We start from the raw sequence: 22,854 nt of genomic DNA, 5'->3' as shown, positions 1-22,854 counted from the left end.
ATTTTGTATACTCACAATAAATGCACTATCAAGTATTTATTTTCTTGATTTTAACATTTAATATTTGATTCGTTAAAAATAAAACTTTATAATTTTTTTTTTATGAAGTTATCATGTTTCTATGATCCATGTTGTGAAATTAATAAATTTATCTAGGTTGATTTTGATTTTTTTTAATTAATTTTTTTTTTTAATTTCATCTTTCAACATCGACTAAATTTAAAAATTGAGCTTCATAATCATTTTCAATTTGTTTCTATAGGGTTATCCTGATATGAAGTTTCCATGTTTCCAACATTCAACGAAGTTATCATAGTTTCATGATTCATGTTATGAATTTAACAAGTTTACTTAGGTTAACTTTGGTTTTTTTTAATTAATTTTTTTTTTATTTCATCCTTCAACACTGAATATAATCCTTTTCAATTTGTTTCTATAGGGTTATCCTATATCATAACTTGGATCATAAGTTTAACATGTTGACTTGGATAAGTTTTTTTTTCTTTTTTATTATTTGTTTTAATTCAATCCTTTAACATTGGATTGATTAAAAATTAACTATTATAATTTTATTTTGATTTATTTTCTATAATGTTATCATGATTTTATTATACTGGTCACAAATTTAATAGCTCAATCCAAGTCAATCAAATATATCATTTGAAAAAATATCTTTCAATATATCACCATATCAATATTTAAAAAAATGTTCAATATACATCATATTTGAGTTTATGATTAATTTTTGCCAGAATTTCGACTCCTTTGATCTTCTACGGGTAATCTTGCCTGCCTTCCAATGCCTTCTTCTTTCTTTGATACCAATAAATTAATAGAGAAATTAATGATGTGCATTTTTTTTGGCAGGGAGTGAAGGAAAGATTAGATTTTTTGAGTGTTTTGGTAGAGTGATATGGTTTCAGTGAAAGCTACATCAGGGCATACATGCCCATCTCTGAAGCCCACATCAAATGGGGTATTTCAGGGTGATAATCCTCTTGATTTTGCACTCCCCGTGGCCATTTTACAGATATGTTTGGTGATTGTGGTAACAAGGGGTCTTGCTTTTCTGTTAAGACCATTGAGATAGCCAAGGGTGATTGCAGAGATTGTTGCATGTACCTTTCTCCTCCTCTTTTTATAAGTGATTGAAATCTGATATGCTTTAATTTGCTTTCGCTTTTGCTTTTGTTTATCTGCTCTTTTGTTTGTGTATGTGAAGAGTTTTTTATTCTTTTTTTTTTTTTTTTTATTTTTATCCTAGATGTTAGTTTCCTTTTTTAGAATTAATAAAATTGGGGAGAAAGATGATGCTTTATTGAAAATGACTGATTCTCTATGATTTTATCTTTTCCATACAAAAGTATCAGGCTGCTCTTTATTTTTGGCTCTGCTGTTTGATTCTCTCAGGTGGGTTTAAATTAATGGTCAAGTAGAAAACTTTTTTCTTTCTTTTATTACTATGGAGTCAAAAGACAACAACTGGATATGTTAATATGGCGTCAAAAGATGATGAAGTTTGTGGATCTACATCCACCTTTTGATTTTGTTTTTGGCATTTTGATTATTCTGATTTTGCCTTTGGATGTGTTTGGATCAAGCCTAAGTTAGATAATTGCGGTTCTGCATTTTCTTTTGCAGAACAAATTCATCAGGTTGCTTGAAAAACATATATATTTTAATCTTATGTTAGGCAGGTGAAAATGTTCATAGATAGAAGTTTTCAAGAGGCATAATGCAATCATTGCGTATAGTTCATCAATCTAGCAACTAAAAATAGTGTTGCAAGTAGAAGCTGTGATAAGGTTAACCTTGAGAACTTTAACTTGTGTCAGGGAGGAGTTTTACTTGGGCCATCTGCATTGGTTCGAAGCAAGGGATATTTGCAGGCAGTATTCCCAACCAAGAGTCTTACAGTGTTAGATACTCATGCAAACATTGGCCTCATTTTCTTTTTGTTCCTTGCTGGACTAGAGCTAGATCCTAAATCTCTTGGTTGAACTGGAAAAAAGGCCCTAGTTATTGCCATGGTAGGAATTGGCCTGCCTTTTGGCACATCGTTCATTCTCCGTTTAACCATATCTAAAGATGTAAATGGTACTGCATTTCTTGTATTCATGAGGGCAGCACTTTCTATAGCAGCTTTCCCTGTCTTGGCACGTATTCTGGCGGAGCTGAAGCTCCTAACAACCAATGTTGGAAGAATGGCAATGTCAGCTGCAGCAGTAAATGATGTGGCTGCATGGATTCTCCTTGCTCTTGCTACTTCCCTGTCTGGATCTAATACTTCTCCCATTATTTCATTTTGGGTTTTCTTGTCTGGTTGTATTTTTGTCATCTGTTCAATTCTAATTGTACCCCCAATCTTCAAATGGATGACTAAGCGGTGCCGTGAAGGCGAGCCAGTTGAAGAGATGCATGTATGTGCAACATTAGCTGCTGTTCTGGCTGCTGGGTTTGTAACTGATGCTATTGGAAATCACGCCATATTTGGTGCTTTTGTTAATGGAATTCTGGTCCCAAAGGAATGGCCATTTGCTGGCGCTCTTGTGGAAAAAATTGAAGATCTTGTATCTGGACTCTTCCTTCCGTTGTACTTTGTCTCAAGTGGACTAAAGATCAATGTAGCAACAATTCAAGGGCTCCAATCTTGGGGCCTTCTGGTTTTGGTAATTTTTATGTATAGGAGACATATTTTATTGTATAAATCTTTTGTTTATAAGATTAATGAAGATTGAGAGATTTTCCTGTAAATGCTATGTGCTTTTTAATTTATAGCCAATTATAGAAATCTTCCTGCATGAGCAAAACACATAATTATAAGTAAATACAGTAAAAAAGATGAGGTAAAACTTGGTCTGGTTGGGACAATACTGTCACGTTTGGCTGAATTCTGGGGTGAAAAACTCAACTCTTCGACAACTACCATCATTAAATGTCATTCATACGTTGGAAAAATACAGCAGATTAATTAAATGTTGAAATGAAAAGATCTTGAAATTTGACTTGCCAAATCTCCTTGTGACGAAGGTGGGTTGGAAAATGTCATTTTCGAAGCCCCCGTGTATCATTAGTGAGCTTGACACTGATCACAATCAGCAGAATCAAACCATCGGCGTAAAAGGAAAAGCCTTGTTTGTGCAACTACAAGAATATAGTTCCTTAAGAGCAGCCATGAAGGCTAATTTAAAAATATAATTGTTTCTTCGAAGCACGAAGCAACACTTCAGTAATTAATAATATTTAATTATGGCAAGCCCAGATAGGTAAAATGCTCATCAGTTTGTTCTTGCCTTTACGGCCACTATTGTTTAACCAAAATTCCTGTAGTTTTTGTTCCTTTTCTATACTTTCAGGACCACGAGTTCTTAGTGCTTTAATTAATGGATGACTATTTAAGTTTCCATGGCTGCGCCGCCGACTCCAACCTCCCATTTTAAACAGGCAGAAGCAGCTAACCACATGAGTTGGAATCCAATTAGCTCAAGTGCAACCTAACCAGAACTTGGTGGGATAAGCTTCAAGACGGCAATTTCTTCACCTTATCTTTTTCCTACATATTTAACCGGAAACACTTGGACTAACATAAGATCGTTATGTGGCTGTCCATTTTGAAACTTCCATTAAGTAGGACCAATCAAATCAAATTTTCCACGGAGGACCTCACCAGATTAAACGAATATGTCACCGTAATATCGATAAAATCTATTAATAAGACATTAAAACATGACATTTCAGCTAGTGGATTTGCTTATTAACTTAACATGAACAACAAGCCATCAAATTTGATTTGGCTCTCATTTTTTGACCCTATAGGATCTAAGTTTCCCTATATAAGGACAGTTAGTATAGAGGGAACCAACAAGTTCTAGTAGTTCTGCTCTTGTATGCTCTGCTTCTTTCCTCTTGAGATCATCTCTAGAAAGAAAATGAGAACTTCGGGCTTCGTTGCTATTTTCTTCCTGATATTCCTTTCTGTATCCTCAGCCTATCCAGGCTGGAAGAAGCAGTACAAACCATGCAAGCAATTAGTCTTCTACTTCCATGACATTATTTACAATGGCCAGAATGCTGCTAATGCTACAGCAGCAATTGTGGCAGCACCAGAAGGTGCTAACCTAACCATCTTAGCAGGGCAGTTTCATTTTGGCAACATTGCAGTTTTTGATGATCCCATTACCCTCGACAACAATCTTCATTCTCCACCAGTTGGTAGGGCACAAGGCATGTATATCTATGACACCAAAAACACCTTCACTGCTTGGTTAGGCTTTACATTTGCTCTTAATAGCACAGAACACCAAGGGACCATAAGTTTCATCGGAGCCGACCCAATTTTGGTGAAGAGTAGAGATATATCTGTGGTTGGAGGCACCGGAGATTTTTTCATGCACAGAGGAATTGCAACCATAATGACTGATTCATTTGAAGGTGATGTGTATTTCAGGCTCCGCGTCGATGTCAAATTCTATGAATGCTGGTAAAGTAGAAGATAGAATATTGAGTGTCGGTGAGTTAATATTAATGTATTGATTTGTTTTGTATTCTCTGCTAGAAGTGTTCTTTCAGAAGTGCAGCAAACTAAGCTTGCTTCTTGCATGACCAAATAAAAAAGTTTGAAATATAATCCTTTTTCTGTTAGTAATACTTGGTTTTTTCTTACACTTTCTAGATGAATTTCGCCATTGTTTTTCTGAGTATTCCACTAATCTACGGTGGTGCAAAAGAAAAGAAAGCTTGATTAGAAATAATTGCTTAAATGTTCCCATGGCTGGGCGGCCGCACTTCGATTGGCGCAAGGCCAAACCATTCCGCAATCTCCCATTTTAGATATAAATTGTGAATCGTGATCCGAATTTAACCTCCCATTTTAGATATAGATAGTGATCAAAATTCTGTAGTTCTCTTTATAACACCAGAGAGTTGTTGAGGTATACCATCATGCTATGCTGTAAGACAATCACTAAAAATTGGAAATTACTATATAAGCTGAAGATAATGGTTCAATCTAGCACAAAATTGAGGACAATCTCAGCTGTGACCACCATGAGAGATCTTGTATTGAAATTATTCTTCACTCTCTTCCTCCTCTTTACCCTTTCAGTTTCTTCAGCAAAAAAATCTTTAAAACCAAAACAACCATGCAAATCTTTTAAATATAATGGCTGCGGACTTGAAGACGGAGGAGACAAGGGATTTTTCTGTGGTTGGAGGTACAGGAGACTTTTTCATGGCCAGAGGGATTGCTACAATTCATACTAACACTTTCCAGGGAGACTATTATTTTCGTCTGAAGCTATTAGGCATTACGAATCTTTTCTTTTCTTGTGGTCATATGTGCAAGATTTGATGAATAAAATGAGTTCTTGTGTGCACTCTTGCAGTAGACCTGGGAGTCTCAATATCCAAATAAGTTTCTGTGCACCAAGTCCTACCAGTTATGTATCATTTTGGATTTTTTTTCCATGCTTGTGAACTAGTAAGAAATTAGGGAAGGCACAAGTTGTGTTCATGCATATTTCCCATCTTGATTAGTGGAAGATGCTGACAGATCATTTATGTCTCGTTGCCACTCGTGCATATATATATATATATATATATATATGAACCTTTTTCTGGTAATGATTACAAGAGCGAGCAACTTTGTATACTCACAAAAAATAATTCCTTTGAACAAAAAAACAAAAAAAAAAAGATCCTTCTATCCTTTTTTCTTACTTTTCTGGCTTCATTGTCTTGGTAAATTTGTTTTTATATTAGTAAGTGACATATTACATGTGGCCAGTTGTGCGATCTTATTTCTTCTGGGGGCTTATAACACAACATTTATTGGGGGTGAAGAAAAAAGAATTGATTCCAAAAGGATTCTTGGACAGTTATTTACGGAAAATTTTATGGTATTCAAAGCGTAATCAATAATATTTCTAGAAAAAATAATAAAAAATATCTTCATTTAAAATTTCTTTCTCTTACCTATAACTATTGATTTATTTATTTTTTAGTTTTAAGGGGTTAAAAATACATCAAATTAAAAAATAAAAAAGAGGCCATACATTAAATTAAATTATATTCTATGAAAAAACATAAAAAAAATTTGAATCCTTTTCTTTTAAGACAACAAAAAAATTCAATAAAAAAACAAAATTAAAAATAAAAAAAATTAAAAAGACAAAAAATATTCATTAATGAACCAAAAAAAAAAAAACTCATGCATGCAGGCCTACCTTGGATGGCCAACACACCTAGGTTTAAAAAAAGCTTGTCGCCTGCCACAATGTATTTTTTTTAAAAAAAATAAGTAGATGAAATCTTATTTGTTCCTCCCTAGATGGTGACCAAAAAATCAAGGAAAATATTACTTTTTGTCAAAAAAAATCCTATTTTCGAGTCTTTTTTTGACCCCAAATATCTAGGAAATTCTCTTGATACTTTGATAAACTCATTCATAATATTAAAAAAAATCCAAAAAACCATCCCAAAACTTGAAATAAACCCAAAATCAAAAACATTTCTAAGCTCATATCTATTTTTTTAGACAATTTAAAAGCGAGAAAACATCCAAGTGAAACTTTCCTCATCAAATGAAATTTGTTAACACAAAGATCAACCGTTTTGATGATTAGAATCGTTATCAACAATGATTTTTTTTTTTTTATTGCCAGGATCTCTCAAACTAGGTATTAAGAAATAAGGAAAATAAAAGTCTGAACCAAAATTAATTTTTTTTTGAAAGTTTGGAAATTGGAGGGACCTAATTTTTACAGCTCAAAAAGTATGAAGACTAAATTGAGTATTTTTCCAAAAAGTTCAAAAAATCACCCATCTCCTCCGTGTTTTTCACTTTGATCCTTTAAATTTTAATTTTTCCATTCCTTAATAATTTTAGCTAAATCAGCCTCCAATTAGGTCTTTAAAGGGCAAGATAAAGAAAAAAAAAGAAGAAAAAGAAGAAAAGGGACGGAAAAAATCTCATGGGCATAGCAAATCCATAGTGTCCATGAGTATATTATGCCCTTGAGCATGTGTCCTCGGTGCAAGAGAAAATAGTATTTTTCCATGCCTCATAGAGTATTGTTAACTGCTAAGTTGATAATTAATGCCTAACAAAACCATAAAATTGATTTATTATTTACGGTGTCAGATAAATTTGATAACTTAAAAATTGTAATTGATCATCAAACTATCAATAATTTTTTTAACAAAAGTAGACGTTATACAAATAAAAGAGGGAGGGAAGAAAACAATCATATTATGTTCATGAAGTAGTAACAATTATAATAATGAGCAAATTTGCAAATATAATTTTCTAAATATTTCTTTTTGTATTTTATTTAATTCTCTTTGACCTTCCCTTTTCTTTTCTTAAGAATTTTGTTTTACTCCTAAATATTTCCTATATTTATCCTAGATTGACTTGAATCTTTTTGGGTATTTTTTTTTTCATTTTCATCATTGGACTTTAGATTAATTAGAAATTAAACTTTTTTAATTTGCTTTTTTATAAAATTATTTTGATCTTATAACTCAGTCATGAGATTGATAGGTTAACTTGGATTGACCCAAGTCAATCCAATATATTTTCATCCCAATATTAAAAAAAAATATCTTAATTTTTTTACAAAGTCAAACTATATTTTTACTGGTTATCAAAACTGTTTTTGAATTTACTAAGTTTACCATGTCATATAGTCAACCACAACATAATTTATTTATTTTATATATAAGAAAATACATAAGTAATATCTATATATTTTTTATATTAAAAAAATTAATCTAATTTATAGTGTAGTGCAGACCAATAATCAAGTAATATTTAAAACTAAATGGATTAAGCTGGTGGCATGCATTGAAATCCTCACCTTATAAAAAATAGAAAAGAAAAAAAATTCAATTCATTACAATTTCTTTATTTTAGTAAAATGATTTAGGTAATAATGTTTTTGATAAATTCTTCTGTGTTCCATCTTTAAACAGATTATGTTACTATTCTTAATGAGATGCGATGTGAAGGGTAACATTGAAACTGTCAGACAACTTTAAGGGCAAAACTGACTTAATCCACTGGTATAGGTACTTTGTTAACTAGCATAAAGGTAAAAGGCATTTTTGTTGTTAATCCAAAATTATTTTTCAATATAACTTTTTTGACACTTCTTATAATATATTTGATGAGAGGGAGAGTGCTAAAATGGACAAAGAAATCTTACTATATTCAAGTTGTAATTAGTTAAATCCTATAAACTACAACTTAGTCCCATTAATTAAAACATACGCCATATAATTAAATAATTAGAAATAATACTTCATCATTAAACAGCACACAGCCACACAAACAATCTCCATCTTTTAACATGCTCTGCCTCTCAATCTCATTAAAAATAAAGATTGATAAAAAAAAAAAAAAAAAACACTTTGTTCATTGAACTTTGAATCTCAGTACCACAAATAATCATGTTGTTTAATTATCTTTAATTAAAAATATTCAAAAACCTATATGCATATCAATATTGTTAAAAAAGTGAATTAACTCTAAAATTTTATAATTTTACAAATCAACATGTATCTAATTTGTATATCTAACTTTTATATATATATATATATAAAATCAAAGTGGATGAAAAGTCTAAATTATAACTCTCTCTCTATATCTTTATAGATCCGACTTGTAATTCACTCTCTTTATTAATTAGTAAGAAAACCATCGAAAGCTTACAACTTTGATTTTAATTCTTGGCTTTTCCTACTTTATACCCATAAAAATTCTAAACTAATCAGCACCCATTTTCATGGTCAAGTTTTTGTACGTAATTCAAATTCATTGATGGCTATTCCTTGTTTCTACAATTTGGGCATCAAATCAAAACACTCATACAGTTTTTACATCAACAAAGAGAGTTTATCGAAACATAAAAAGCAAGTGGAGAAGAAGGGACCAAGCTAGAAAGTGAGAGATAGAGAAAGTTGAAAGAGAGTGCTTTTTTTTTTTTTTTTTTTTTTTAACGGCATGACATCTTTTTAGTGGGATATAATAAAATTTCTCCACGCCGACACGACACTTATGCAAATTAATGACAAGGTAATTTTTTACTTACAAAATTAGCCGTTTCCCCTTAACATTAAAACACAGTAACTCTTTAACTTTGAGCTTTTAAAAAGTTAAATGTTATATCTTATTGCGAATAAATAAACAAGCTCAATATTAAAAAAAAAATTAAAAAAATTATAAGTTTACAATTATAATTGATTTATTGTCCAAATTGCCCATATAAGTGTTGCTATGAAAAATAATTGGTCTTCAACTCTCTATCTATCCACAATCTCCCTTCACCACAGATCACCAGTCCTTCTCTTCTCTATCTGACTAACTGCACCACCTACAAAAATTTAATAGATTTTCATATATATATATATATATATATATATGAGATTGGTTTAGTTCCAAATTCTCTCAACAATATTAAAATTTAAACAAAAAAAAATATTTGCCCCCCTTAAACCGATCCTTAAAAACCCAAGAAATTCTGTAAGATTATACAAACCGATGTTATGATGTCACTGCCGTTTTCCCGCCCAGGTGCCACTAAGAACAGTGGCCGATCTACAAGCTTATTTTGCTACCATTGAATTTCAAGATAATTTTCTTTTTAGGCAAATCCCACAATAATATGGTCTTTCTAGCGAGCTATAAGCCTCTGATATTGTAATGTGACGAAGAACAAGTTATAAGCGATCATTTGCCAAAATTCAGTGGAACTTCCCTAAAGGAAATTAATAAGAATATTCATGGGGACCCTTTACATCGTAAAGAGAGTGGGTTGTATTTTTCAACTATATATTGCTGGTTTGGTGAGGAAATGACTTGTAAATTTAGCTTATGTTAAATAACTTTTTTTAGTTCAAGTCTGAAAATTAGTATTAAATCTTTTTATTAAAATCTTCTAATACATGAAATCGATGTGAGAAATACATTATTAATTCCATTCAAATAAAAAAACTTGGTCTTAATTCCATTATTAATTTCATGATTCTGCCCACGTCCTAAGACACTCACACATGCATAAACCTTGATTTGATCACTCGAAAACTCAAATGGCCGCTGGTGCTCCATAGCACGACAAGCTACTTCTTCAGGGATTAAACACGAATTAGGCAGACAAACTCTCAAAAAAATGCAAATCACATTGACTCTCAATTGGGTCTTGGTCGTCTTCTTGTCGTTCCACGCATGATCATTCTTTCTCCATTTTAGATCGATTGCTACATGAGATGCATGTTGGAAACTTTTGATGTGGATGCTTTAGCATCTTTGACCATTCCTCTCACAATCTCCATCAATCACAACCGCGTAGCGTTTGGCTTGGGAGAAAAGGAGTTGTATTCATCACCCCGTCTAAAATTCGCCCCATGCCACAATAATGTCGAAACGACTTTGAAAATAAAAAATTTAAACAAATATTATATTAAAGTAATTGATACGGCAACTTATCCATGTGAAGTCCTGTAGTTTTTACTTCACCAATCCGTTCGTTTCATGCTATGGTACTTCACCTACCATTCTTTTTTTTCTTTTTATTTTTCTCATGAATTGACTCTTGAGGCTAGCCTTATTTTACAAGCTTGAAGATGTGACATGTCAAAGAATTCAGTAACTAATGATCAATTCAATTATAAATTACGCGCAAATGATTGTCATCCTTGAATAATATTCTATACGTGAACAATAACTATATACACAAATAACTTTTGTACGTTAAAAACATTAATAAAACAACTTTGATATCATTGTTAGAATACTGACATGCAAGCTCGATGAATATTAAGCTATGGTGGCGCACATAACCACGTCAATTTTAGGTCCCATTGTGTTAATTATAACTTAATAGTGTAATAATATTCAAAACTAACTAGCGATCGGAAATTGAACCTGGCAAAGACAGCCTTAGTTGGATCATGTCTTCCTCCAAGTCGTTACCGACTAGAATCTTAGTTGGTACCGAAATTGCATTTCAAGGGATTCGGTGGTGGCACAATCAAAACTCTGTTATTAAATTAACAGAAGCAAAATACTTTTGGAATTGCTAGAACGTCCTCTTGTTGGAAAGAGCTCACCTACCATGCATCCATGGAATGACCAAACAAATTGCCCATTTTTTCTTGAAACAGCCACTTGGATGAGACAAATCAACACCTACCCCCACCAATCTTCCACCAGAATTGATTATTAAACACACAAGGGCTTCATAAAATAGTCAAACATAGGACCACATTATGTGCATTTCACTAGTGGATGTTGATTTTGATTCAAGAACATCGCTTTTGTTTTGAGCATTGAGTTTATTAATAAGCTATGCGGATTGAGTTGGCTTAGACATTTCTCCTCAAGTTGATGCTGCTTTTACCAAATATTATTCTCACCTGCAGAACATTATGCAGAGAGTGAGTGGATTTCTCGATTCATATTTCTTTCTCGACTGATATTTCAATCAAATAATCAAAAAAATTAATATCTATTCAAAATAGTAATGTTGCATTCCATAAAATAAGAAAACATATTAGTAGAGATAGATAGAACTTCCTTGAGAAACGTATGATACCCAAGGATATGTTTTTGTTTGCTTTTAGGCAAATATCCTATTTATTTCTGTATTTCAAAATTAATTTTAAAAAATTTGAAATTTTTTATTTGCTTCAAAATAATTATCATTTTTATGTTTTCAGATCGTGATGATGTCAAAAATAATTTTTTTAAAAAAATATATTATTTTTAATGCATTTTCAAACAAAAAATATTTTGAAAAACAATCATTATCATAATACTTAACATACTCTATTGTCTAGTTCTTTTCTTAATTATTTATCACATATCAGCTCATTTTATCTATCACATGACATAATATATCACAGAATATTTTTTAAAGTGTTTTTTTTTTTTATTTTAAAAAATATTTTTTAATTTTTAACTTTTTATATCAACATATCAAAATAATCTAAAAATATTTAAAAAACTAATTTAAAAAAATTAAATTATAAAAAAACGTTAAAACTCACTTTCAAAAACTCCTTCCAAACCATGCGATCCAACCACGGCACCCAGCCTGTACATATGAATTGTTTTCAAGTAAAGCTTCCCAGCTTTTGCGAGTAAAATCTATTCATTAACATAAACAATTTTTTGTTTTTTAAATAAAATTCTTTTCTAATGTTTTTATTGAGCATGAATATAAGTTTTTCATCAAAAAAATATAATTAAATTACAACTTATTTTTCATAAAAAAAAATTAAAACCATAATTTATAATAATTATTTTAATATTTTATATTTTTTAATGGAATATTAATTTTATTTCATTCAAATTAATAATTATGATGAAAAAAATAAAAACTCAAATCATGCCGTTATATAACCTTTTTCTGTGAAGTACTGTGGACTGCCCTATTGGCTATCAAACCTAAATTATCATCATGGCTATCTTAATTATTTATCACGTGCCCGATTTTATCCAACAAGTCAAAAAAACACGCCACCTAATATTTAAATTTATTTTTTAAAGTATTTTTTATTTTAAAAAATATTTAAATAATATATATTTTTATTTTTTAAAATTTATTTTTAATATAGAATATAAAAATAATATGAAAATATTAAAAAAAAAAAATTAAAACTTGCTTCGAAACACTCCCTCCAGCTTATGTGCTCCAACCATGGCCCCCAGACTAAACACGTGAATTGTTTTAAAGTACAGCTTCCCATCTTTTACAAGAGTAAAATCTATTCATTAACATAAATTTTTTTTTTTTTTTAATTTCTAGTTTTTTTTTATAAAGAAAAACTCCTTTCTAATATTGTTATTGAGAATCGATACGATTTTTTCATCAAAAAAAAATATATTAAGATTATAACTTATTTTTCATAAAAAATGTTAATTAAAACTGTAATTTATAAGTTATTTTAATATTTTATATTTGTGATAATCTAATTATAGAATATTAATTTTATTTCATTCAAATTAAAAATTATCATGAAAAAATTTATATTGTTAATTGAAAATAAAGAAAATCTTTATGTTAATTGAAAAATAACATTTATAATATTAACTAAATATGAAAATAATTTTAGTATTTTACATTGCTAAAAGGTGTTTTTATATAAAAAAAATTATTTCTCATATTTTTTCATCATTTTAAAAACATTAAAAAAGTTGGAAAGAAAAACTAAGTAGAATCTATAAAATATATTATATAAACTCGGTTTAAATTTAAAAACTTGAAAAGCTAATTTTTTAGTCTTTTCATATATAAGAAGAAATATTTCATTTGAACAAAAAAAAAAATCTTGCTTTTGATTTTTCTGACTTCATCTCCCAAAAAATTAAAGTATTACTTTGTTTATGAAAAATCCTTAAATATTTGTACAAATTGTGAACGGATTACATATGCTATTTTTGTCGATTATCAGTAGCTAAGAGCATAAAAAAGAAAAAAAAAAAAACTTCAAAGGAAAGAATCTTGTTTCTTTATTATAGTCGGTGAAGGTTCTTTTATTGGTTTGCAAGTCATGATTTTCCCAGGCTGCTTGCTCGATGGCAGACTAATAATGTCTGCTGAAGTCATTCTCGAAATAATAATAATTTCGAGAAGAGAAAGGGTTGCTTATCGAAGACTGGTTGGCTTCAAATGAACTATCTATCCTAATTGATTACTGTAACCAATTTAGAAATTTTTTAACTTGTTTATCAATCCCACAAGATGACAGTTCTATATAATTAATTAATTAATTAGCTGTAAAATGAATGATAGTCTCGATTGATGGTTATGCCCACCTTCCCACTATCCAAGTGCTGTGTCCTCTTTAACCTGTTAGAGGGACAGAGGAACAAGCTAGCTGAACATGTCTTAGTTCAAATTAATGAACTAGTTCAATCCACTTTCTACCTTAGTTCAATCGAAGCTAATTTGAGTACGAGAATCATAAAATTAATGAACTACCGACGGTAGTCGAAGAGTCCTGAAGTGCCTCCGACGAAGTTCTAAATTCAGTACTATTTATTATTTAAGAAGTAAATTAATTTGATCACTGTGAGCGAAATGCATGATTATCCATGCCCTTTGATTTTCTAGCCATCTCATTCAACTTGTAATGTCAATTTTGTTGCCTTCCTGGGCCATGGTGGAAATGGAAGTGGATCTCCAGGAGAAAAATCTTCGGAATTTCTTTTTTCTTATTTTGATAAAAATGATGTGTAGTAGGTAGCAAAGTACTTTATAGACAAATCCATTTCATAAAATTAAAAAAAAATACAAAATTCAACTGACCGTATATTAACAAAATTCGATTGGCCCTCGTTTTTCAAATGACCAGCTTCCTCGAAAGATCCACAATGTTGCCCTTATATAAGGAGATGAAGCATGGAGCTAAGTACTCACGACTAGCTCAATCATCCAAATCTTTCTCTCTTTTTTTGCTCTTGTTGCTTCATTTGCCTCAAGATTGTCACTAGCAAAAACAAATAAAAATGAGAGCAAGCTGTATTCTTCTTTGTTTCTTTATGTTTCTTGCTGTATCTTCAGCCTACCCAGGCAAGAAGAAGCAGTACAAACCATGCAAGGAGTTAGTCCTATACTTCCATGACATTCTTTACAATGGCCAGAATGCTGCCAATGCAACATCGGCAATTGTGGCGGCGCCGGAAGGGGCTAACTTAACCATCTTAGCAGGGCAGAACCATTTTGGCAACATTATAGTTTTTGATGATCCCATTACCCTCGACAACAATCTTCATTCACCACCAGTTGGGAGGGCGCAAGGCTTGTATATCTATGATAACAAGAACACCTTCACTTCTTGGCTCAGCTTTACATTTGCTCTTAATAGCACAGAACACCAAGGGACCATAAGTTTCATCGGAGCCGACCCAATTTTGGTGAAGAGTAGAGATATATCTGTGGTTGGAGGCACCGGAGATTTTTTCATGCACAGAGGAATTGCAACCATAATGACTGATTCATTTGAAGGTGATGTGTATTTCAGGCTCCGCGTCGATGTCAAATTCTATGAATGTTGGTAAAGAGCAACACACATGTATGCTTTCTTAAAGATGGAGTTAATTATTGAGTGGAAACTCGGGGTATGCTTTTGTTGTAGTCCCTTTTCATCGAATAAAACATCATATATTTAAGTGTTATCCTTGCGTTTTTTTAATTAATTTCATCTTCACTGCTTCATGGCGATAAAGTCTTGAAGCCAGCTGAGGCACTCGATGGCTCTTCATGTTGAAAGAGGAAAACAAAAACCATTGAGCTCAAAAAAGAAGAATAGTTGGAACTTAAATTTCAAACCCTCGTTATGTTTAATATTTAAGAGGCTTTTTATCGAGGGAAATAATTAGAGAGTAATATAAAAACCATTTATGAATTAATTTAAGCTACATTGGGGCACTTAACTTTTTCAAGTATGAGATTATAAAGTCAAGAGAAGTAACTTTTCAGCTTTAAAAGCCGTCAAGTTCTCATCCAACATTTGGTAGATAAAAATTTGAGTGGGAGTCCTCTATGGACCACCCTTAATTAAAAACTTTGTTCAATTGTCAAAGCCACCGGTACGATAGCTATAGTCAATCTCTAAACTAAATGCATGTTTTTACTTGTTATTTCAACTTGGTATTTGAGTTTGGATTTAAATTGTTTTGATGGGTCATATCTTAAAGAAAAATCAGTCACAGCAGATTATATTTTTTATTGGTTATATTGCATGTAAATATCTTAGGGAGCTCATATTTAAAAATAGTAAATTTATAGGGAAAAAATAATCATCTAATTGTATTTTATTATAACAAAAACATTAATTAGTTTTTAGAGTTTCTGGGTAAGGGATTAATTATGTAATATAAAAAATAGATATCACCATATAAAAGATAGATATCTAGAATAAGTTATATTGTTGTATGTTTTCAATAATAAATATGTATTCATGTGGCTTGTCTAAACCATGCTATATGTATTTTAGGGTATTGTCAATATCCATAAAGCACCGTTCAAAGGGCAATACCTAATGTTAGACTTTACCATTTTAGATCATTTGATGAACGACATTAATTGATTATATTATTTGTTAACTAACATTTGAAAGACATGGCCTATGATGAGACCATTTCATCCTAGATCATTAACATATAATACAATCATTTAATGTAAAATTTGGACATGTATGGTCGCCGTCAAACAACTAAACATCCAAAAGTCAAATCTAATTTTAAACCATTCCATCATAGGTTATTTGGAAAATAATGAATACATCTATTTAGTTTTGTGATTTATAAAATGAGACGTAATTATAAAAGATAGGGTCTAATGATAGACCATACCATCTTGAGTCAATTATCAACTAATAAAGCCAATTAATACAAATACTATTTTTATTTATTTAATCTTGTTTATTAATCAACATCCAAAAAACAGGGCTTGGTATTTGATCATTCCATTTTGGGTTGATTAACAATTATTATGAATAATTAAAACAAAGGCCATTTTTTTATTTTATTATTTATAAAACGAGCATTGTACTCATATGGATGAAAAACAAGTTTTTACTCACATTATAAGCGATCAAAGAATTTGAGAAGATGGAGAGAGAGGTTACGTTGGTACTGGTCTAGGGAAGAAGGTTGCACTCGTAAAGCTGTAAAGAAGAAGAAAATGGAATGACCAGCAAGAAAGGAGGGTGAAGGAGGCCCATCTTTTGGGATTCCAAGCCAAGAAAAAAAGTGAAGAGAAGGGAGCCCTTCCTCCATGAAGATTTGGAGGCAAGGGAAGAAAAGAAAGAAAAAAGGTTGAGGGGGTGCGATGGCTAGTATAGGTTTTGCTGCCCCACCCTCTTTTTATGTTTTTTTTTCTTCTTTTTCAATAACGTGTTTTTTTTTTGTTGTAATGTCTTGCCTCCTCTTGTACATGCACTGGGATCTGTATTTATAGTACAAGAGTCTCATTGCAAATAAGAAACAAAGTTGCAGACAAACTCATTTTCTTTTTGAATTTTAAATTTAATAAAAAATCAAATTTGAAAATGAATAACTATCATTATCTTTATGATAAGAATAGAATGACAAAAGCACATTAAAGTCCCTAGTTTTCATGCAAGTTGACAAATCACACTTTTCATCGAAATAAATCTCTAATTTTTTAATTTTATATTTTAACCCTGTAAAATTAAATTAAAAGCCAACGGGCCTAAAATTAGGTTATAACACCAATAAGAAAATAAGGGTTGCATAGTAATGGGAGCAGCTTGGTTCATACTAAGAAGATGTTGATACATTTCTTCTAAGAATATAAGGAGTGGAGGGAATTGTTCATGGGTTCCTTAAGTTTGGGTATTTTAGTGATTGTTTTATGTGTTGGCTTGATTTTTAGGAAAATAGGTAGAGAAATTTACTTTAGATATGGGCATGGTGGGTGTTTAGTAAGAATTTTGGTAATCTTTTTTCCTCTTGTAACCTCTCTTTTCAATGTTGTTCACTTCGTCTATTTCCTTATTCTTTCCGGTAAATGGTTTTTTATTAAGACTAGTTAACTAATCCCTACATTATAAAAAAGTACAATTAAAGAATACAACATGTGCATAAGTTTTTTTATTAGAATCAATTTTATGTTATAAATATCACATGAAATCAATAAAATAATTTAACAATATAATATTTTTATTTATTTACCAACAGAGCCAAAAAGTATTATTGTAACAAATTTGTGTTCTCCTTGATCATTAACATAATTTAAAGCACAATTATAGAATTATTCACATTAAAATGATTCATTAGCAAACATATTTGCATAGTTCCTTGGAACATCATAATACGATACAATAACAAAAAACAATTCAAGGGAAAGAAGAGTTTGTCATAACTTCATCTTTCCAATTCAAGGGAAAGAAGAGTGTACCTTTCCAAAAAAACACAGTTTCTTGATTACTGCAACCATCGATTTCACAGTTTTGTATTTCGAAAATGTTTTCATTTTTTTATCGACTTCTTTCTATTTTTCCCATTTCTATTCTCGAAAAATAAAAAAACACATAGAGAAGAATATTAAATTGATAACTCATATAAAAAATTATAGGAAGAGATAGAACTCCTATATGTAAAGATAGTAAGAAGGGTTCCTAGATCAAGTAGGAATCCTAGTATAAAAGGATTTATGTTTAGAATATTTATTATTAGAATAATAGATAGTTTGAGCTTATCTTTATCCTATAATCTTCCTATAAATTTAAGGGTTATTTATTCAAAATTCTATATGGTTAATGTCAATAAATAATAGTTTGAGAGGTGAAATTCTTAAGTGTTTAGTGTTTTTATTAACCATTGATATCAGAGCTTAGATTGATTAGAAGAATAAAGATGCAATTGTCTTCATTCAGCAACAAAAACTCCTTTGTTTCGTAGCTCAATGTGTAGCAACATTCATTGCAAAAATGTACAGTAAGCCAACGCAGCTGCTCAACCTCAAGCAGTTGTAGATTTTCATGGCAACAACCTACTCCTTTCGCAACAATAGGCCTTCACTAATAAAACAAGCCTTCGTCATAATAACTAATCAGACCAATAACAAATAATAGTAGATTAGCATATCTCGTCATCGAAAACAAAAACTCACAAAGTAGATGCAGATTAGATGTACAAATTCCAACACCAGAAGTCACCCATCAACTTCAAAAATAGCAAAACAAAATGTAGAAAATGCAACAACTATTGCAACTTCAATGTAGCAAAACAACACCCAAAAGGTAGAAAATCAACCTTCAATCATGGCAAAAAAAAGCCTCTAAACAAATTAAATCATGGCTTTTAAAATAAATATCAACCAGTCATTCCATGTTTTGATGGTCATTATAATCATCAAAGTATGTTAATGGAAAATTGCTTAAGGTCTAAAAAGTATTGAAAAGTCATTTTTTAAGGAATAATTTAACCATCATCCAAAACAAGAATAAAATATGTGTAAAAAATAAGATAAAAGGCAATGATTAAAAGTATTAAAGTCAAAGAATTATATTTTTCAATTTATTAACTGATCAATCTTGGAAACTATTGTTTGGGATATTTAGGATTCCATGACAAAGTAGTTCTAAAGAACAACTAGAGCAAAAGGCAAAGCACCTTAAATGGATTTTGAATTGTTTAGGATAAAAATAAATGAGAAAGTTATAAACTATTTTTCATAAACGATGGCAATCACTAATAAGATGTAGATCCATGCTGATAAAATGAAGGATATCACCATTATTAAAAAAAATCGTTGAGACAACAAAAATATAATTTTGTTGTGTGTTTAGTGTAGGAATCTAAGGATATTAAGGATTCTTCATTGATGCAATTATAATAAAATATTTTCACATAAAACAATTTAGAGATGACCAGTCTTCCAATTCTTATAAAAAAAAAAAAAGGAAAAGAAATATGATAACAATACTTGAACCTTTTACAGGCCAACAAATAAAAAATAGAATGCTTCAACTATCATAGGTATGGATATTATAAATTAGAATATCAAACTAATTTGAATAGAAATGGCACTGGAAAATCTTGTTTTAGAGAAGTAAAAGATGAAATGTTTTTATTAATGATTTGTCAAATGAACGAGAAAAATCATCAAAATTTATAATGCATGGACACTAGTTGTAGCAATCATATAAGTGAAGATAAGTCAATCTTCTTTGATTTAGATGAATCTTATCTAAATTTATAAAGTTTGGTGATAAGTCTAAAGCTTCTATTATGGGGAAAAAAAATTATAGCAATTCAAATAAAAAAGAATTTTGTTCATACTATCTGTCACTATCCGACATAAATCAGGATCTCCAAAATTAAAAGGAAAATTAAAAAAATAGAGTTACCACATAGAAATCAAAGGAAACTAGAAATCCTAAATTATGCACTAGTTCTAAAGATTCAAATGAGGGGTTAATTATACTTAAGGAAATATGGACATCACCCTTTTCACATTCTTTTAAACGAAAAGTTACAATTACTATATGTTTTCTTTTAAATTTATTTTCATGCCATCAATTATCCTAATTATTTCTCAAGCTTTATTTACAATGAATTCATTGTCAGTTTCTAAAAATAAAAAACTCATCAACTATGTCATTCACTAAGAAATTAACATCCAACCCTAAAAGTAGGAGATACGTTAATTAGGCTATTTGCAAAAAACTTAATGACCATCTCTAAAAATAGAAGAATTATGGATTAGGATATCCATGAAAAATATGACTTCCATCCTTAAAACCAAAAGACTTGTCAATTAGGCCATTCAAGAAATTTGACAATCATCCCTAAAATAGAAGTCTTATCGAGTATGTCATTTCAAAAATTCATCATCCATACCTGAAAATAGAAGACTTGTCGATTAAGTCATTCATGGAAAATTTAACCTTCATCTCTAAAATAGAAGACTCTACGATGAAGATATTCACAAAAAATTTAGTATTTATCTCTAAAAATATGATACTCGTTAGTTAGGCTGTTGATGAAAATTTCTAAAATATTTTTTATTTCCAACATGCATGAAATGATAAAGGATTCGAGTTCATTAATCAAGAGATTAGCATAAAGTAAAACTATAACTCAAAAATACTTGCTTGTTGTAGACTTTATGTACATGAACAAAAGATGAAAAAAAGAGAGAAAGAAATACCAAACCTCCTCTCATGCTCCTATCTCCTATTGAAGAAAACATTTATTATAATAATCTCTTTTATCTAATTATTAAGCTCAGGTCATTTTCTATCTCAAAAGAAAGAAGAAATAAAAAAAATAAAATTGTGGTTATTTAGGTTTTAAGTATACAACCAATTTATCTATTTGCTTATTTTACACTTTAGGATACCGAAATTGAATTTTATTTTACAAATCAAGTCTCTAAACTGTGCTGAAATTAATGTTTACCACAACCCTTGCCATGTCATGTTACAACATCACTATATTTCTAGGATTTCAATAGACTTTCAATGGATCGTTAGGCAATATTTCATGCTATAAGGATCTCTACAACATCGCCCGAGCAACTTACCAGCAATCTCTAAAACTATGAGGAACAGATTGTTTGTATTATTAAACTACAGGGATTAAATTACAATTGACGAGGAAATAGTTAAGTGACCAAATTTGAGCGAAGTAGATAAGATAGAGATAATGTGGTAACCTCACAAGTAAAAATTGGCTGTGAAGATTGCGAGCGTTACATCAAGCAAAGGACAAAGCATCAGTTGTGCTTTGGCAAATTCATATATATATATATATATATATATATATATATATAACTCTCTCTCTCTCTCTCCCCTCTCCCCCTCTCCCTAAACTGAACTTTAAAACTCAGCTTTCTCAGAAGGCTAAAAAAGTGAAAAATGATGGTGATGATTTTGCTTACTGAAGGTCCACCGTCCACCTAAAAGGGGGACTAAACCCCTCAATCTTCGTGGATAAAGTTATTAAGCTACTTGCAAGTTGCAACGTTTGTCCTTAAAGGACATGATCAACGACAACCATCCTTTAATGAAACTTCAAAATTGCTTTTTAAGTATCATAGACTGTTTGTGAATGTATTTGAAATTTATATTTTTTAAGATTTTTAATACATTTTTATATAATATTACCATATTTATTAATATATTTTTATTCAACCATATACAAAATATTATGATTTTGTTTAAATTTTTTATTTTAAAATTGATTTTAAGACTACAATGGGTTTTTGTTTAGGAAATAATACTTGTAATTTACAAAATGTCTGAATTTTGCAAGTATTTGTTTTTTTATATTATTAAATAAAAAATAATTTTAAAAAGCATAAAATCAAATTAATTTTTTTAAAAAATTTAATCTGTTAAATTTGGTTTAATAATATTATCAAAAGATTCTTCACAACTTAGATATTTTTTATGTTTAAAAAAAATGTTCTAACCTCTCACCGGGAAGCAACCTAGTTGCTTTCAATGGCCTATCCACTTGCAACTTGCATAGATGACAATTATGCACGTACACATGGCTTATTTACATTTTTGGTTGAATTATTGTTATTTATTTTTTTATTTTAAATTAATTTTATTCTGATATTTTTAAATTATTTTAATATACTAATATCAAAAATAAATTTAAAAAATAAAAAATATATATTATTTAAAATAAAAACATTTTAAAACACGATATCTACTACAGTATCCAACAGCGACTTTAATACTCTCATTCAGTGAATCTAGAGACATCAGTAACAAAAAAGGAATGCTGTGGCGGCCCTGGGCAAATTCTCATGGTGGGGGCAAACTTAAGGCAATAATTGTATAATGAAACAAATTTATAATTCAAGCAGAATACTTACGACAAAACGCAGAACAGATATTTTCTTTTCCGTTTCAATAATTGATGTATGAGATTTTTGTACATATCAACCAATAATCTATTTCTTTTTATTCTTCTTTTGAAATTCTTTTGTTAAAGCCTATGAAATTGTTTGCCTTTTAATTTTTTTTACTTCGTTTAATATTTGTTAGTGTTAATATTTGATTTATGCGGTGGCAGCCGTCTCTGATTTTAAAGTGTTTGAGAATTCAGTAATAATTATTTTTTAAAATATTTTTTATAAATATATTAATATAATATTTTTTATTTATTAAAAATTATTTTTAATATCACACATCAAAACAATTCAAAATTTATTCATTCCCTATATAATACCAAAAGAGGTGGCTTAGCTGCATTTCATAATATCCTACTTGAAGGTTTGTTTCTAGTTTTATTTGCGTATTTTTGTATCATCACGCAAGGTTGTTAAAATCGTGTTTTGACTTGTAAAATCATATAATTTT

General features: G+C 30.1%; 2 protein-coding genes and 1 long non-coding RNA gene across 3 annotated transcripts; all 3 read left to right on the top strand.

Annotated features, from left to right (window-relative positions):
* Positions 1-695: 695 nt before the first annotated feature.
* On the top strand, positions 696-2,754 carry LOC118034881 (uncharacterized). Its single transcript, XR_012169469.1, has 3 exons — positions 696-779; positions 868-1,118; positions 1,836-2,754. It is a non-coding gene; the product is annotated as an uncharacterized lncRNA (long non-coding RNA).
* Positions 2,755-3,854: 1,100 nt separating this feature from the next.
* LOC118034861 (disease resistance response protein 206) lies at positions 3,855-4,664 on the top strand. The gene has a single exon (XM_035040297.2). The coding sequence runs from the start codon at positions 3,888-3,890 to the stop codon at positions 4,482-4,484; it is 597 nt and encodes a 198-aa protein (XP_034896188.1). The 5' UTR covers positions 3,855-3,887; the 3' UTR covers positions 4,485-4,664.
* A 9,741-nt stretch (positions 4,665-14,405) lies between these two features.
* Positions 14,406-15,181, top strand: LOC118034870 (disease resistance response protein 206). Its single transcript, XM_035040305.2, has one exon. The coding sequence runs from the start codon at positions 14,513-14,515 to the stop codon at positions 15,062-15,064; it is 552 nt and encodes a 183-aa protein (XP_034896196.1). The 5' UTR covers positions 14,406-14,512; the 3' UTR covers positions 15,065-15,181.
* Positions 15,182-22,854: the final 7,673 nt, after the last annotated feature.

Source organism: Populus alba, chromosome 3 (assembly GCF_005239225.2).
Source record: "Populus alba chromosome 3, ASM523922v2, whole genome shotgun sequence".
Taxonomy (NCBI): Eukaryota; Viridiplantae; Streptophyta; class Magnoliopsida; order Malpighiales; family Salicaceae; genus Populus; species Populus alba.
Note: the sequence above shows the minus strand (reverse complement) of the source record. Positions and strands in the feature narration are given on the sequence as shown.

Excerpts from the sequence above, each read along its gene's own strand:
- LOC118034870 (XM_035040305.2), top strand. The coding sequence starts at position 14,513 with ATGAGAGCAAGCTGTATTCTTCTTTGTTTCTTTATGTTTCTTGCTGTA.
- LOC118034861 (XM_035040297.2), top strand. The coding sequence starts at position 3,888 with ATGCTCTGCTTCTTTCCTCTTGAGATCATCTCTAGAAAGAAAATGAGA.